Raw genomic sequence first — 13,070 nt, forward strand, 5'->3', positions numbered from 1 at the left:
TTTGGTATGAGGCAGGTGTGAAGACTCAATACAAATTTAATTGAGGACATCTGTAACTTACGCACAACTCTTTCTTACCATGCTGTGTTTAGAAAAATGTCTTTACTTTGTAGGCTATCGCACCAGTATTGCTGCCCTTGCAGCACCGAGTCACTTAGCTATAGGCTAAGTAGCCTAATAAGCAAGTAGGCTAAGCTAGTCTCTCAGCTATACCAACAGGTGTGCTGTGTGTGTTCTGGTGGATGATAAATGGAGCGATGCGATGGGCCAGCTTATCAAACTTCCCAGCAGACAGGCGAACGTACTCGTGGTGCTTTTTCCTTCATCAGCTTCCTTCGTTCAGTCCTCGCCTCGCACATCCCACGTTCTTCTTTTCTTCAGGCGTTTCAGGCTTCTTTGGTGGTTGTGTCCTACTTTCAGGCTCGACGTACCGCCCCCAGTTGGTGGGGCAGAGTATCACAGTTAATCCGTAGTGCGCAGGCGCTAACCTTAACGATTTAATGCGCATTCAGGACAGCAGAAATTGGAGCATGCTTCACGTCCACGGCAAAAATGACGCACGTCTTGGACACGCGCAAATGTGACGCACGACCATACCAGAGCCTTAAGAGGAACTACACAGGTCTTTCATTCACTTTCAACCTGTCTGGAAAAGTTCACAATCACAAGTTCACAAATGGTATTGAACTCTGTGGACAGTCTTTAGTTATATGCTTGTTTTTACCCTCATTAAGTGTTGCCTTCTAACCATCATCATGTGTGTGTAGTATGATGTACCATTAGATTGATAGACATTGGTTTACGAATGATTAAGGCGTTGAATATTGCTTTGTTTTAGACTTTGGTTTAGGAATGAATAAGGTGTTAAATATGGCTGTTTTAGACATGATTTAGTAATGATTGCAGTAATTTCCTGTGTATTAGCCGCATTGTGTAAAAGCCACATAACAATGTTTTATGCAAGTTAAAAGAAACAAAACCATATTAATACCATATTAACTGCCCCTGTGTATTAACCTCACAGCTGAAGAAATTTTGCAAAATCAATGTATAAGCCACGGCTAATAGTTGGGAAATTACGGTAAGGTGTTGAATATGGTTGTTTTAGACATTGGTTTAGGAATGAATTAGGAGTTGAATGTGGTTGTTTTAGACTAGTTCTAAAGTTCAGAGTTCAAAATATACTTTTGGGACTCCCTGCTTATAGTTTTGAGAATGCTATTATTAGTATTATTTCATTTGAGCTACATTTTACACTGATATGGCAAGATGGCAATATAAACACAGATAACAATGGTATTAAATTGCAATAGCCTATAGATTAAATGTAATGGAATATTCAACTAAGGTAGACTGCCTTTGTTCACAGCGCTAAGCTATTTATGGTTACTGATATACTCCGAGTCTCTGGCCCTCTCTTAGAGCCAGGCATAGTGAGCTGGCTCTCGGAAGAAAAAGTTTGGAGACCACTGTTTTAGACATTGGTTTAGGAATATATAAGGTGTTAAATATGGCTGTTTTAGACATTGGTTTAGGAATGAATAAGGTGTTAAATATGGCTGTTTTAGATGGGGTAACACGGCTCTGGACGATGCCATGCAGTTTGGCAATGATGAGGTGGTGAAGCTGTTGCAGGTACGTCCAAATCATTCCAGCATTACAGTCAGCCTGCACTCTAGGACCAGAGATACATACGACAGTTAACAAGGGCGCGGGAAGGGGGGTGCTGAGGTTGCTGCAGCACCCCCTGCTGGCAGGAGATAGATTTAAAAAAAATATTATATATTTTTTTAAATAATAACTAATTCGCTGTCTGACATTATTTATATTTTTGTATGTAAAATGATGAGTCAAATAGCAAAAAAGGGTTATGGATAGGTTCGAATATAGGCTACTAAAAATTAACAGTTATAGAGATCAACGTGAACGTGAGTCAGTTACTGTAAGAACCGTAGCGTGGTTTCATCTATGTGATAGCGATCAAGTGTGTAGGCCTACGGTTGATATAGGCCTACATATTCTATGTGATTTACACGTTCAAAAAAACCATGGATAAGCTGAAAGAAACTTTAATTGTGTTTTACAGGTTTGCAAAAATAATAAATGCATAGCTAGTGAAATCATTTCACTATCCTAGTCGCTAAGATAGAAATTATTAGGACACATACTTGCTGTGGAGACAACACACTTTAGGCTATTCAGAAATTATTGGCGAGATCATTGCACCCTGATTATTAGCCTATATTTAAAGCCTAACATCTCTGGTGTGGTTTTGACAATCAGAAAAGTAATTTTCCTTAGCTATACTGAAATAGGCTAACGATGTCAAGTGTGCTTCTGTGGGGGTTAGGGTGGGCGCAGTGGACTCAGAGTGCTGTCGCGGAACATTAGAATTTGTGGCTGCCCAGGACTTTTCTAAAACTTCTCGCTATCACCCGCACACCGCACTAAAATGACGTATTTAGCAGTCAAAATCCTAAACATGTCCAGGGGGGGGGGGGGGGAGGGAATCGTCGGACATCCATTATTTTTGTTATTCAGCACCCCTGGTCAAAAATAGGTTCCCGCGCGCCTGACAGTTAAATGCTACACAACAATATGATGCAGTAATAGTATGTGGCATATATGACACATCATTATGTACAACCTGAATTCCGAAAAAGTTGGGACGCTTTGTAAAATGTTAATAACAAAAGAATGCTATGGCTTATAAAGCATGTTGACCGTATATTTAATTGAGAATAGTTCAAAGACCAGCATATTAACTTAGCCTGGGTTTTACCATGCTGCCTTACGCGCGCAATTTTATTGACGCTGCTAATTCATCTTATGATCGTTCGTTTGGTTTTTCCGACTGTTTCCCGAACATGCTCGTAGCGTGAACGCGCGTGCACTCCTCTTAAGATGCTCTTAAGGGGAGCTGTCCACGTTAATAGTTCTGAAATATCCTCTGATTTGACGGTGATGTCAGGTGACTGCATGTCACAGCTATAGGCCTATCATTTAAACTTCGGATCTACACATTAATTCACATCAATACGAAAATAGAAACACTTTGACATCTGCATGTAAGCATCCCAAGTAGGTTATATACCACACAGAGACATAAATAATTGTAATTATTTTAAGATTATATTGTTGCACCATGCAATAATTTTTCGCGGTGTCACTTAAGAACACGTTTGAAGATAAGAAAGAAGTCGAGTAAGAAAGAGGAAATGTGTAGGCTTAGATTTTGATGCAGTAGGCTACAGACTAAACCACATGTTGCTTTCTCTGCTTTTTACCTCATAGGCATAATAAAATATTCACTTAGCAAAGATAATGTCAAACTATTCTGGCAACGTCTCGTTTCATAACTTGATTACATTTTTGTCCGCTTTTCATCACATTATTATGACCATTAAATATAGGCTATTTTGCACGCTAAAATCTGATTCATCACAGGTAAACACAATAAAGAATGGGAACGTAAATTGGATTATGTATTGTAAGTTGTAATTCCTCTGTATGTCCTGTTGGTGACCTCAGTGAGAAGTACTGTTAAGACGCTCTTAGCCGGTAACGAGTACTCTGGAGCACTCGTAGATCTACGAGTGTTTTCACGACGCTCTTAAGCTACGATGGTTTCGGGAAACAGTCGGCAAATCTTAAGACGTTCGTAAGAGGGACTTTACGACGCTCTTAGGCTTAAGATGCTTTCGGGGAAGTGGGCCCAGGGCATTCGTAAACCACGTTTCAAATATGAGAAAACAAATGTGTAGTTCCCAGACCTGATCTCAATGAGATGAGGTTTGGTGTTAGCCAGGCTAATATTAACTGTTAAAGGAGAACATTTTGGTTATTTCATGGAAAATATAAGCACAAGTTGGGACTGGGACAACAAAAGGCTAAAGAAGTTGTGTAATGATAACATTTCACAACTAATTAGGTGAATTGGAACCATGAATGGGGACAAAAGAGAGCATCCCAGAGTCTCCTAGAAGTAAAGATGTGGAGGTATTCATCACTCTGTGTAAACCTGTGTGGACAAATGATGAAACAATATAATAATAATGCTTCTTATCATGAAATTGCAAACGATTTGAGGATTTAATCATCTATCTACAATACATAACATCCTTAAAATATTCAGAGACTCCAGAGAAACCTTTAAAACAAGGGACAGGGCTGCATTAAAACCAGACCTTTTTCTGTACAGAAAATCATTGTATGGGCTCAGGAAAACTTCTGATAAGCATTGTCTAGTTTAATGCTCTTTTCACTAATGCTAGTGTAAAGTCTACCATGCAAAGAAGAAATTTTATTTAGACATGATACAGAAATGCTGCCATCTTTTCTGAGCCTGACATGGGCATTTTGCACATCTGGCATGTGTTGTCTTTTAACTATTCTGAATTAGATATAGGGTTGACATGATTTGTAAATCATAACATTCTTTTTCACATTTTATAAAGTGTCCCAACTTTTTCAGAATTCGGGTTGTAAATAAAACACAATATGTTGCAAAAAAAATTGGTAGTTCATGCCATATGTAACATAGCCACTAAGCTAGTGCATGTAAGAGAGGGCTAACATAATTGTAAAATGTACCCTTACCATGACAACTAAAGCTGTGACATTAGTATTCAAGACTAACAGCCATGAGCACTGAGTTATGGCTGTGTTGGCGCCCTCTACAGGAGTACCATAAGGACTGCAGCGAGACCCAGAGCACACAGGCAGGAGAAGAGACTGACAAACTGAAGACAGTGGAAGGAGTGGTATGAGAGGACACTTGGACTTCTCCTCACGCCTCATGACTACCAGATAAACAGCACACCAGCTCATCTCTGGAAAGGACCTGTTCGCTTTCATGACGGGACAAGCTGTTCTTTTTGGAGGTTTGCTGATTGGTTTTAGATGGCAATTTTTGTAGCTAATGATCACGGACCCCAGGAATCTCAGTGATCATTTTCTTTCTTACACAGAATCTATTTTTTTTAGAGATGGCTGTTAAAATACACATCAAAATATTGCTTAGAGCAGCTTTAATGTGGCCGCCTACTGTAGACGTAATATGTAGAGCATTACAAAATGGGGTATTGACTTTCTCTGAATGTTTTGTGAGGCTTGCCTTTGAAGGGCTATAACATGTGTGCCCAGTTTTCAAATGAACTGTTTTGGCCAGTGTGTTATGCTGTCGATTGATTCTGTCAAGCACACTGAAAAGATGAGAGGGAAATGCAGTTAAAGTTCTGGCAGGTTGATACTATCTGAGCTCAGGCAGTCAATCAGTTCAGTTGCACTCTTCCCTTTTGTGCTCCTGATCATCTGATATTGTCTATGGCTCCGGCTGCGTCCCTGTCTCTTTTGGCCACTCTATATAGAAACATGCAAGATTTATTGAGCACACACTCAAACTGGACAGCACACACTCAAACTGGACAGCAAGAGGGCCCTAGAAGCAATTTGCACACCCTGATGAAGAAGCCATAAGCAGACACGTGTTGGTGTGTGTGTTTGTTTGTTTGTTTGCTTGTAGCCCAGTAAAATAAAGGCTTTTTACAATTATAAATCCACCTGAGTGCCTGGACCTGGATGTATTATGCAAAGAAGCTTTTTGGATATAATTTATACACTTTTTTTCTGAATTGACAAAAGTCTATTAAATTAGAACCACAGACTACACCTTTAAGAGTAGTTCTATCATGTGTATATCATTGTCTCTATTGTAAATACTTTTATCAACCATACTGTATAAAAGTAAATAGTACAACTTATGTAAATATGTTTATTTTTGTCTGTATTGTATATGTTTTATTTTCTGAAATTTCACCTTGAGGACTTTTTGCATATCTGTTATGCAAAAAGATGTGACAAAATGATGTTTTCCTAAATTGTTTTTTTGTTGCTATATCTGCTTTGATGTGTATTCTGGTTGCGTAATAACTGTGTAGTAGATGTAAAGACAAGGTTTATTAAAATAAAATTAAATTGTAAAAAAACAATAGGACCACAGACAAATGATTTGTTTGTTTATAAGTAAACTTTATTGTCTGGATGGAGTGGTGACAGAGCTGACCGTGATGATTGAAGCCTTGCCATTCTGTCACGTTCTGCTCAGATATCCCTCAGGATCTTAACCCATGATCTGGAGAGAACAGAGGGAGAGTATCAGAAGGTATTTCGAGTGTTGATTTGTCTGTATTCAGATTAGTAATCTGTAGTCAGATTTCAGTACAGTGGCTCAGGAAAGGATTTAACCCTGAATCAGCACCAAGACTAGACGGATTTCAGAATGATCTGATGTATTATGTTGATGTGTGTTTTTGTCTGGATTTGCATCTGTGTTTATATACTCTGTGTGTGTGAGAGTCTGTGTGTGTGTTACAAGGTCGGTTCGTTCTCCGCTCACAGGCCTCGAACCTGCCACCTTGACACACACACCGGCATGGAAGATGAACGCTCTAACCACTTGAGCTAAAAACCCAGGCTTCCAACTCAGCGGTAAGAAGCATTCTTAAGGTTAGGGCTGTGAGGATTTACACGGGCAACTAGCATGCTAGCTCAGTCTGCCTCCGTTACATGTGCGTGTGTATGTGTTGTGTCTGCACAACATGCATGTGGGATTGTGTATGCATACTGTATGTATAATGCGAGTGTGAATGTTATGTGTATGTTCAAAACATGTTGTCTGCGTGTGTAAGAGCTCTTACGTTCTCCATCCAGCCGATATAGGCGGACACACGAGTAAAGACGGTGGGCTTGCGGCTCTCATTGCAGGCTCTGCCTGAGACAAAGCTGGTCACTCCGTGGACGTAGTACCTGCCGCTCAGCTGACAGTTCAGAGGGCCACCGGAGTCTCCCTGAGAGCAAAAACACACACACACACACACACACACACACACACACACACACACACACAATATAAAACATAAAACATTACAAAATATGACAGCCAATACAAATGAACAATCCAAAGGCAACTAACTATTAATTAAAATGCACTTTGATGAAGACCAGTGTTGACAAGTAAAAACATATAAAAAGAATAAAAAAAAAGAACAAAATCACAGTCACAAAAAAGAAACTGCAGACGCCTGTTCACATGTGTGGACTGAGGTGAAATGAATAGGGAAGAGCGCCCTCACCTGGCAGCCAGAGTCTTTTCCGCCTCCAGCACACACCATGGTGTTCCTCACGCCGTTACCCCACCAGCCGCCGCTGGAGCAGGTCTTATGGTCAACCACGGGCAGGTAGGCCTGCTTCAGCTGGGCAGAGAGGTTACCACCAGCTACATCAGACAGAGAGAGAGAGAGAGAGAGAGCATGGATATTGAGATTACAGATGTAATACTATGTATCAGTTGGTTAGTCTTTTGTGTTTATCATTCAGCATCGTATCAGCTCTAACCTGTACGAATGGACCTTGAGGATGATGTTTACTGTATTTGTATGCATATGTTGTTTTCTTTACTGTAAGTGCAATGTTCAAATCACACAAAAAATATTTTCACAGTGAGCACCTCCTCTGGACGGAATGCATACTGGGTCACTTTAGTCTATTCTAAATGCTTCATCTAAATGAACCGTAGTAAGAGAGTGAATGTGAGCTCACTGGTGGTGCGTCCCCATCCAGAGATGTAGCATGGGTGGTTGTGGTTCAGAACCTGGCCAGAGGGGGGCAGGTTGGCCAGCTGCACATAGTTGTTCAAAGTTACCTCTTTAGAGAGACGCAGCAGGGCAATGTCATATCTGGTAAAGCCCACACACACACATACACACACAATTTAAATTCTTTATGACATGAAGCAACACTTGTAGAACAATTCTGGAAAGGGAAAGGTTTTCTCACTGACATAGAAATAGTAAATAATCCATCAAAATAAATCGATGGGACTCAAGAATATAAGAAATTTTCTTGCAAATACACACATACACAGAGACATACACACATACAAAACACAATTCACTGTAGAAGTAACTCTAACCTACTGTATTTTTGTTAATAGTGATGACTAATCGAATGCCATATGGGACAATTATGATCTTGAGTTAATGTGGCCCAATCATTGCTTTTGTCGTAGGTGTAAAATGTGTGGACTGACCCGTTGGAGATCTGGTTGCGGTTCCAGTTGGGGTGGACGTACACACGGCTGACAGAGACGTACTGCTCACGGCCCTCGTTGCTGTTGAGGTTGTGTTCTCCCACGACAACACGCCAGGTTCTCTGACTGCACAAGGGTGTGCAAAAAGCAACAGTGAGTACAACAACTACAACAAGAAAAGGAAAAATCATCCCTTCTGTCCCCCTCAAAAAATACACACACACACACAGACACACACACTCTCACCCAGCCACGTACACATGCATATCCATAAACTCTCTCTTTGACACACACACACACATTTTAATACCTTTATTTGTGTTCACATTTTACAGTAGATTTCATTGAACACAAACAATCTTAGATACCAGCATTGTAAACCCAGTAGCCTATGCCTCTAGTCTCAGTTCATGGGTACAAAAAACAGCGCCTTCTCCAGATGTGGCGACTGCCAATTATCACAGAAATTGAGCAGAATTTTGCTAGAGCCTTTGCTCTTGTCTTAGAGAGACCAGCAATCTGCAACCCCCTGACTACTAGTCTGTGGACATTACCTAGGCTTCCAAATATATACACCAACAGCTTACATTTGTACCCAAGCTGTACAACAATGTCTCTGAGTGGCTGATACTTTAAAAGCTTTGTAAGGTAGGCATCCTCTAGACTGTAGTCAAATGCACAGCCTACTTCAAGAATGGTTACTTCTCTGCTGTCCTCATCAACAACAACAACATCTGGCTTTTTTGCAGCAACATTTGAAAACACATTATTTCCACTATTACAGAGTTTGAACATGCAAGGTGAGACGCATACATTCTTATAAATTTTGCATGGTGAAGCATATGGAATTATGTGTTCAACTATTAAGTCAACAATTCTGTCATGTCTGGCAATGTACATTCCCTTATACACATAGCAGCCATTCAGAACATGAGACAGGGATTCAATAATTATCTGACTATCATGGTGCAAACAGTGGGAAGAGAATGTGTTAGGGTACCAAAGAGAAAGATTGAATCTAGTTGGAAGAACTTGTAGTCTGGCTTTGGCTGCAAAAGTCACTATGTCTTCATCAACTGCAGAGTTTTTGAGTATTGAGTGAGAGACAGCATGATCTGCAGTAGGGAGGCAAGCAAGCTTTCCCTGTAGTTTTAAACCAGTCCAGTGTTGTTGCTGTCGCTGTTGTTGTAGCTTTACAAGGTACCTTCGTGCATTGTCAAGTGATAGATAATGTCCTGTATCCACAACAGTAGCCCTTACTGAGGTTAAACTGTCAGTTATCAAATCCTCAGAAACGATTATGGTTTCTGTGTCAGGTTTCACCCAGTCCAAGGATACTCCGACTCTTACGCAAAGGTCATTGAGGTCAGGCCAATCTGACCAGACCCCAAAACCAGCACAGTGTGTCTCCATTTTAAAGTTTGATTTTCTTTTGAAGCCCACACACACACACACACACACACACACAAACACAAACATATAAAAACACACACACACACACACACAGAGTTGCTGTACCTGTCCACACAGTGGGCAGCAGTCATCACCCATCCCCTCCTGATCAGGGAGCCTCCACAGGTGTGGTGGTAGTTGCTGCCAGACTGGAACTGTAGAGAGATCTGTGGGGCAGATGGGGCACATGCGGGCAACAGAATGTGGGTTATACAGACCGGAGTGCAGTGTGCTGGAGCCTTAGGCCAGATTTAGACTGGAAGAGTCTATAATCAATTTTGTGTTGGAGCCACGAAACGTTAGTGAAATACAGTGAAATAACTGCTGTGATCAAAGCTCATCTCAGCGAAGAGGCTATAGCGACCCTGCCTGCAAATGGTGTTGCGAGTGCACAGAACCCCACTTTCCCGCCCAGAGGGAGATGTGGATTGAGGGTCCTTTAGGAGAAGACTGGGCTGGTGGAGGTGTGAGAATGTTACCTGCCAGGGCCAGGAGTTGGGGCGAGCCACCTCACCTCCCACAACCCTCTCCAGGGAATCCTCCAGGTACCGAGGCTGGGACTCCTCCTCAGCCAGCACTGGAGAAAGAGGGACGGGGGAGAGAGAAAGAGACGGACCGAGGAAGAAAGGAGGGAGGAGAGAGAAATGAGAGGGTGGGGTAGGGGATTGAGAGAGATACATGACATTATTTGATTAAATCACAAACCAAAGACCCAACTGCTAACCGCCAGTGGAGGGAATTTTGAGAAGCTTGACCCAGCAACATCAACAGAGTATAATACAACAGGCATATAACATCTACAATACATGAGGTATAACTTTTAAGGGTATGCAACAATTTCAAGATAAATCATGTTGAGAGCCCGGGTCAGCCTCTGTCTTACCGAGCACAGAGAGTGCAGCAAGAAGCACGAACTTCAGCATGTTTGCAGCCTGGTGAGACTAAGCTGGGGACACTGGGATTGGCTCCTATGTATATATACGCTGCCTGTATAGTGTGCCTATATGCTGGGAATGTCCTTCTGATACACAGCTGTGTGCTACCAGCTATCGTATGCCAAACAGTCACCTCTCCAACCCACTTACCATACGGACAGTGTTGCGTAATGTTTAAGAAGTTTAAGTTAGTAAGCAGAATTTAGAGGAAAGCATGCATACTCAGGAAAAGTGTGACAACACATACTGTATTTATAAATTGGGGGGTGGACAACTGTGGTGCAAGCGGCAGTTGCCATTCCACGTTTGGGTCTTAATGCCCACTTGGACACAGGTTCCACTCCGACCCGCAACAATTTCCCCTATCTAAACCCATCTCTCTGTCCCGCTCACATACTCCCGCTCTCAACTAGGCGACCCTATATAGGAAAAAGCTCAGAAAATATTCTTAAAAAACTATTTAAAAAGTCTATTGATCAGAGAGGCAAGTTTGTCCGTTGACGTTGCTACTGGTGTCACTGGATTTGAAATGGGATTTGAATCTCCATTCCAGGCCCCATAATCATGCTGTATTTCACATCACTGGCAGATTCAAATAGATGAGGTCTATTCAACCGAATGTCATTTAAACTACAACTATTTTATGTGTAAATTATTTTATGTATATTTTTTAGTCTTTTTTAGCGTCTCTATGGACATCTCAGGTTTGTTCCAAACAATGTCTCATTGTATTCTGTGTGCAATTATTGTATTCTGTGTACAATGACAAAGTATCTATCTATCTATCTATCTATCTATAGGCCTATCATTTAAACTTCGGATCTACCCATTAATTCACATCAATATGAAAATAGAAACACTTTGACATCTGCATGTAAGCATCCCAAGTAGGTTATATACCACACAGAGACATAAATAATTGTAATTATTTTAAGATTATATTGTTGCACCATGCAATAATTTTTCGCGGTGTCACTTAAGAACACGTTTGAAGATAAGAAAGAAGTCGAGTAAGAAAGAGGAAATGTGTAGGCTTAGATTTTGATGCAGTAGGCTACAGACTAAACCACATGTTGCTTTCTCTGCTTTTTACCTCATAGGCCTAATAAAATATTCACTTAGCAAAGATAATGTCAAACTATTCTGGCAACGTCTCGTTTCATAACTTGATTGCATTTTTGTCCGCTTTTCATCACATTATTATGACCATTAAATGTAGGCTATTTTGCACGCTAAAATCTGATTCATCACAGGTAAACACAATAAAGAATGGGAACGTAAATTGGATTATGTATTGTAAGTTGTAATTCCTCTGTATGTCCTGTTGGTGACCTCAGTGAGAAGTACTGTTAAGACGCTCTTAGCCGGTAACGAGTACTCTGGAGCACTCGTAGATCTACGAGTGTTTTCACGACGCTCTTAAGCTACGATGGTTTCGGGAAACAGTCGGCAAATCTTAAGACGTTCGTAAGAGGGACTTTACGACGCTCTTAGGCTTAAGATGCTTTCGGGGAACTGGGCCCTGGATTCCATGGATTTTGTTTTCACCTCAACGAAGGAACCAATCACAAAACGGAGGGGGGACTGCAAGACGATGACGACACACCGAAGCGGTTATGAGCTACGTACAGACGCATTTGATAGACATTCGTAGCGCTAAATAAACGGCTCTGGGCATTCGTAAACCACGTTTCAAATATGAGAAAACAAATGTGTAGTTCCCAAACCTGATCTCAATGAGATGAGGTTTGGTGTTAGCCAGGCTAATATTAACTGTTAAAGGAGAACATTTTGGTTATTTCATGGAAAATATAAGCACAAGTTGGGACTGGGACAACAAAAGGCTAAAGAAGTTGTGTAATGATAACATTTCACAACTAATTAGGTGAATTGGAACCATGAATGGGGACAAAAGAGAGCATCCCAGAGTCTCCTAGAAGTAAAGATGTGGAGGTATTCATCACTCTGTGTAAACCTGTGTGGACAAATGATGAAACAATATAAGAACTAGACTGCATTTCCGGCAGGAACTGCAAAAGTGTGCTTGCCCTGGTCCGGTCACAAACATGAGCAGACAGTGGCATACGCTATGCTGAACCTGGCTTGATCCAAGCATTCTAACAGTGCCTTTCAGTGTTGGAGCAGTGGCAATACTGCAAAAGCTCTAGGAGAGGGCTATTCAACTATTGACTTGCGGGGTGAATGCAGCTCGTTGGATTTTACCTGTGGCCTGCCTTTGAATTTAGCTTCTATGATTAAGATCAAATCAATAAAATAAAACAACAGCAGTGATTGGCTGCAAAAATAAATAATGTCACGTGTCTTGCACCTCTCAAACTGGGCTATCAGGTAACCTAGAAGAATTGAAATGATGAAATATGACTAAGGAATTCAAATGCTGCTTGTTTGTCAGGATACTTTTTCACTGATTTATTTTACAAATATGAGCTATGAGTGTGAATGTTATATATTCCATCCCCTAATTCTGTTTTACTGGTTTATTTGACAAATAATCTATATGGATTTGCTCTATAAAGACCTTATGTCTGTTTAGGATTGTTTTGAGAGCCTATTGATGTATCTCAGAATAAAGT

At 40.9% G+C, this 13,070-nt stretch overlaps 2 protein-coding genes across 4 annotated transcripts in view; one reads left to right on the forward strand and one right to left on the reverse strand.

Moving 5' to 3' along the window:
* gls2b (glutaminase 2b (liver, mitochondrial)) overlaps window positions 1-13,070 on the forward strand; it is a 58,862-nt gene that overhangs the window by 20,043 nt on the left and 25,749 nt on the right. The window contains exons 19-20 of one of the 3 annotated variants that reach the window (XM_076268398.1): window positions 1,569-1,635; window positions 4,683-5,696. In XM_076268398.1, coding sequence (XP_076124513.1) covers window positions 1,569-1,635; window positions 4,683-4,769 — 154 coding nt within the window. In that variant the 3' untranslated portion in view covers window positions 4,770-5,696. Of the gene's footprint in view, window positions 1-1,568; window positions 1,636-4,682; window positions 5,697-13,070 lie in introns of those variants that run through there. The other 2 variants (XM_076268400.1, XM_076268399.1) reach the window with 2 other exon arrangements.
* On the reverse strand, window positions 6,663-10,464 carry LOC143104487 (elastase-1-like). The gene is made up of 7 exons (XM_076268582.1): window positions 10,425-10,464; window positions 10,021-10,118; window positions 9,608-9,708; window positions 8,090-8,215; window positions 7,600-7,736; window positions 7,134-7,276; window positions 6,663-6,848 (listed from the first exon to the last, which is right to left on the reverse strand). Exons 1-7 carry the CDS (start codon window positions 10,462-10,464, stop codon window positions 6,663-6,665), a joined length of 831 nt encoding a protein of 276 aa, XP_076124697.1.

The sequence above is a fragment of the Alosa pseudoharengus genome, unplaced genomic scaffold (assembly GCF_046254945.1).
Source record: "Alosa pseudoharengus isolate Yale_2024_CS ecotype anadromous, Long Island Sound unplaced genomic scaffold, YU_APseudo_1.1 YU_APseudo_1.1_scf_5, whole genome shotgun sequence".
Lineage (NCBI taxonomy): Eukaryota > Metazoa > Chordata > Actinopteri > Clupeiformes > Clupeidae > Alosa > Alosa pseudoharengus.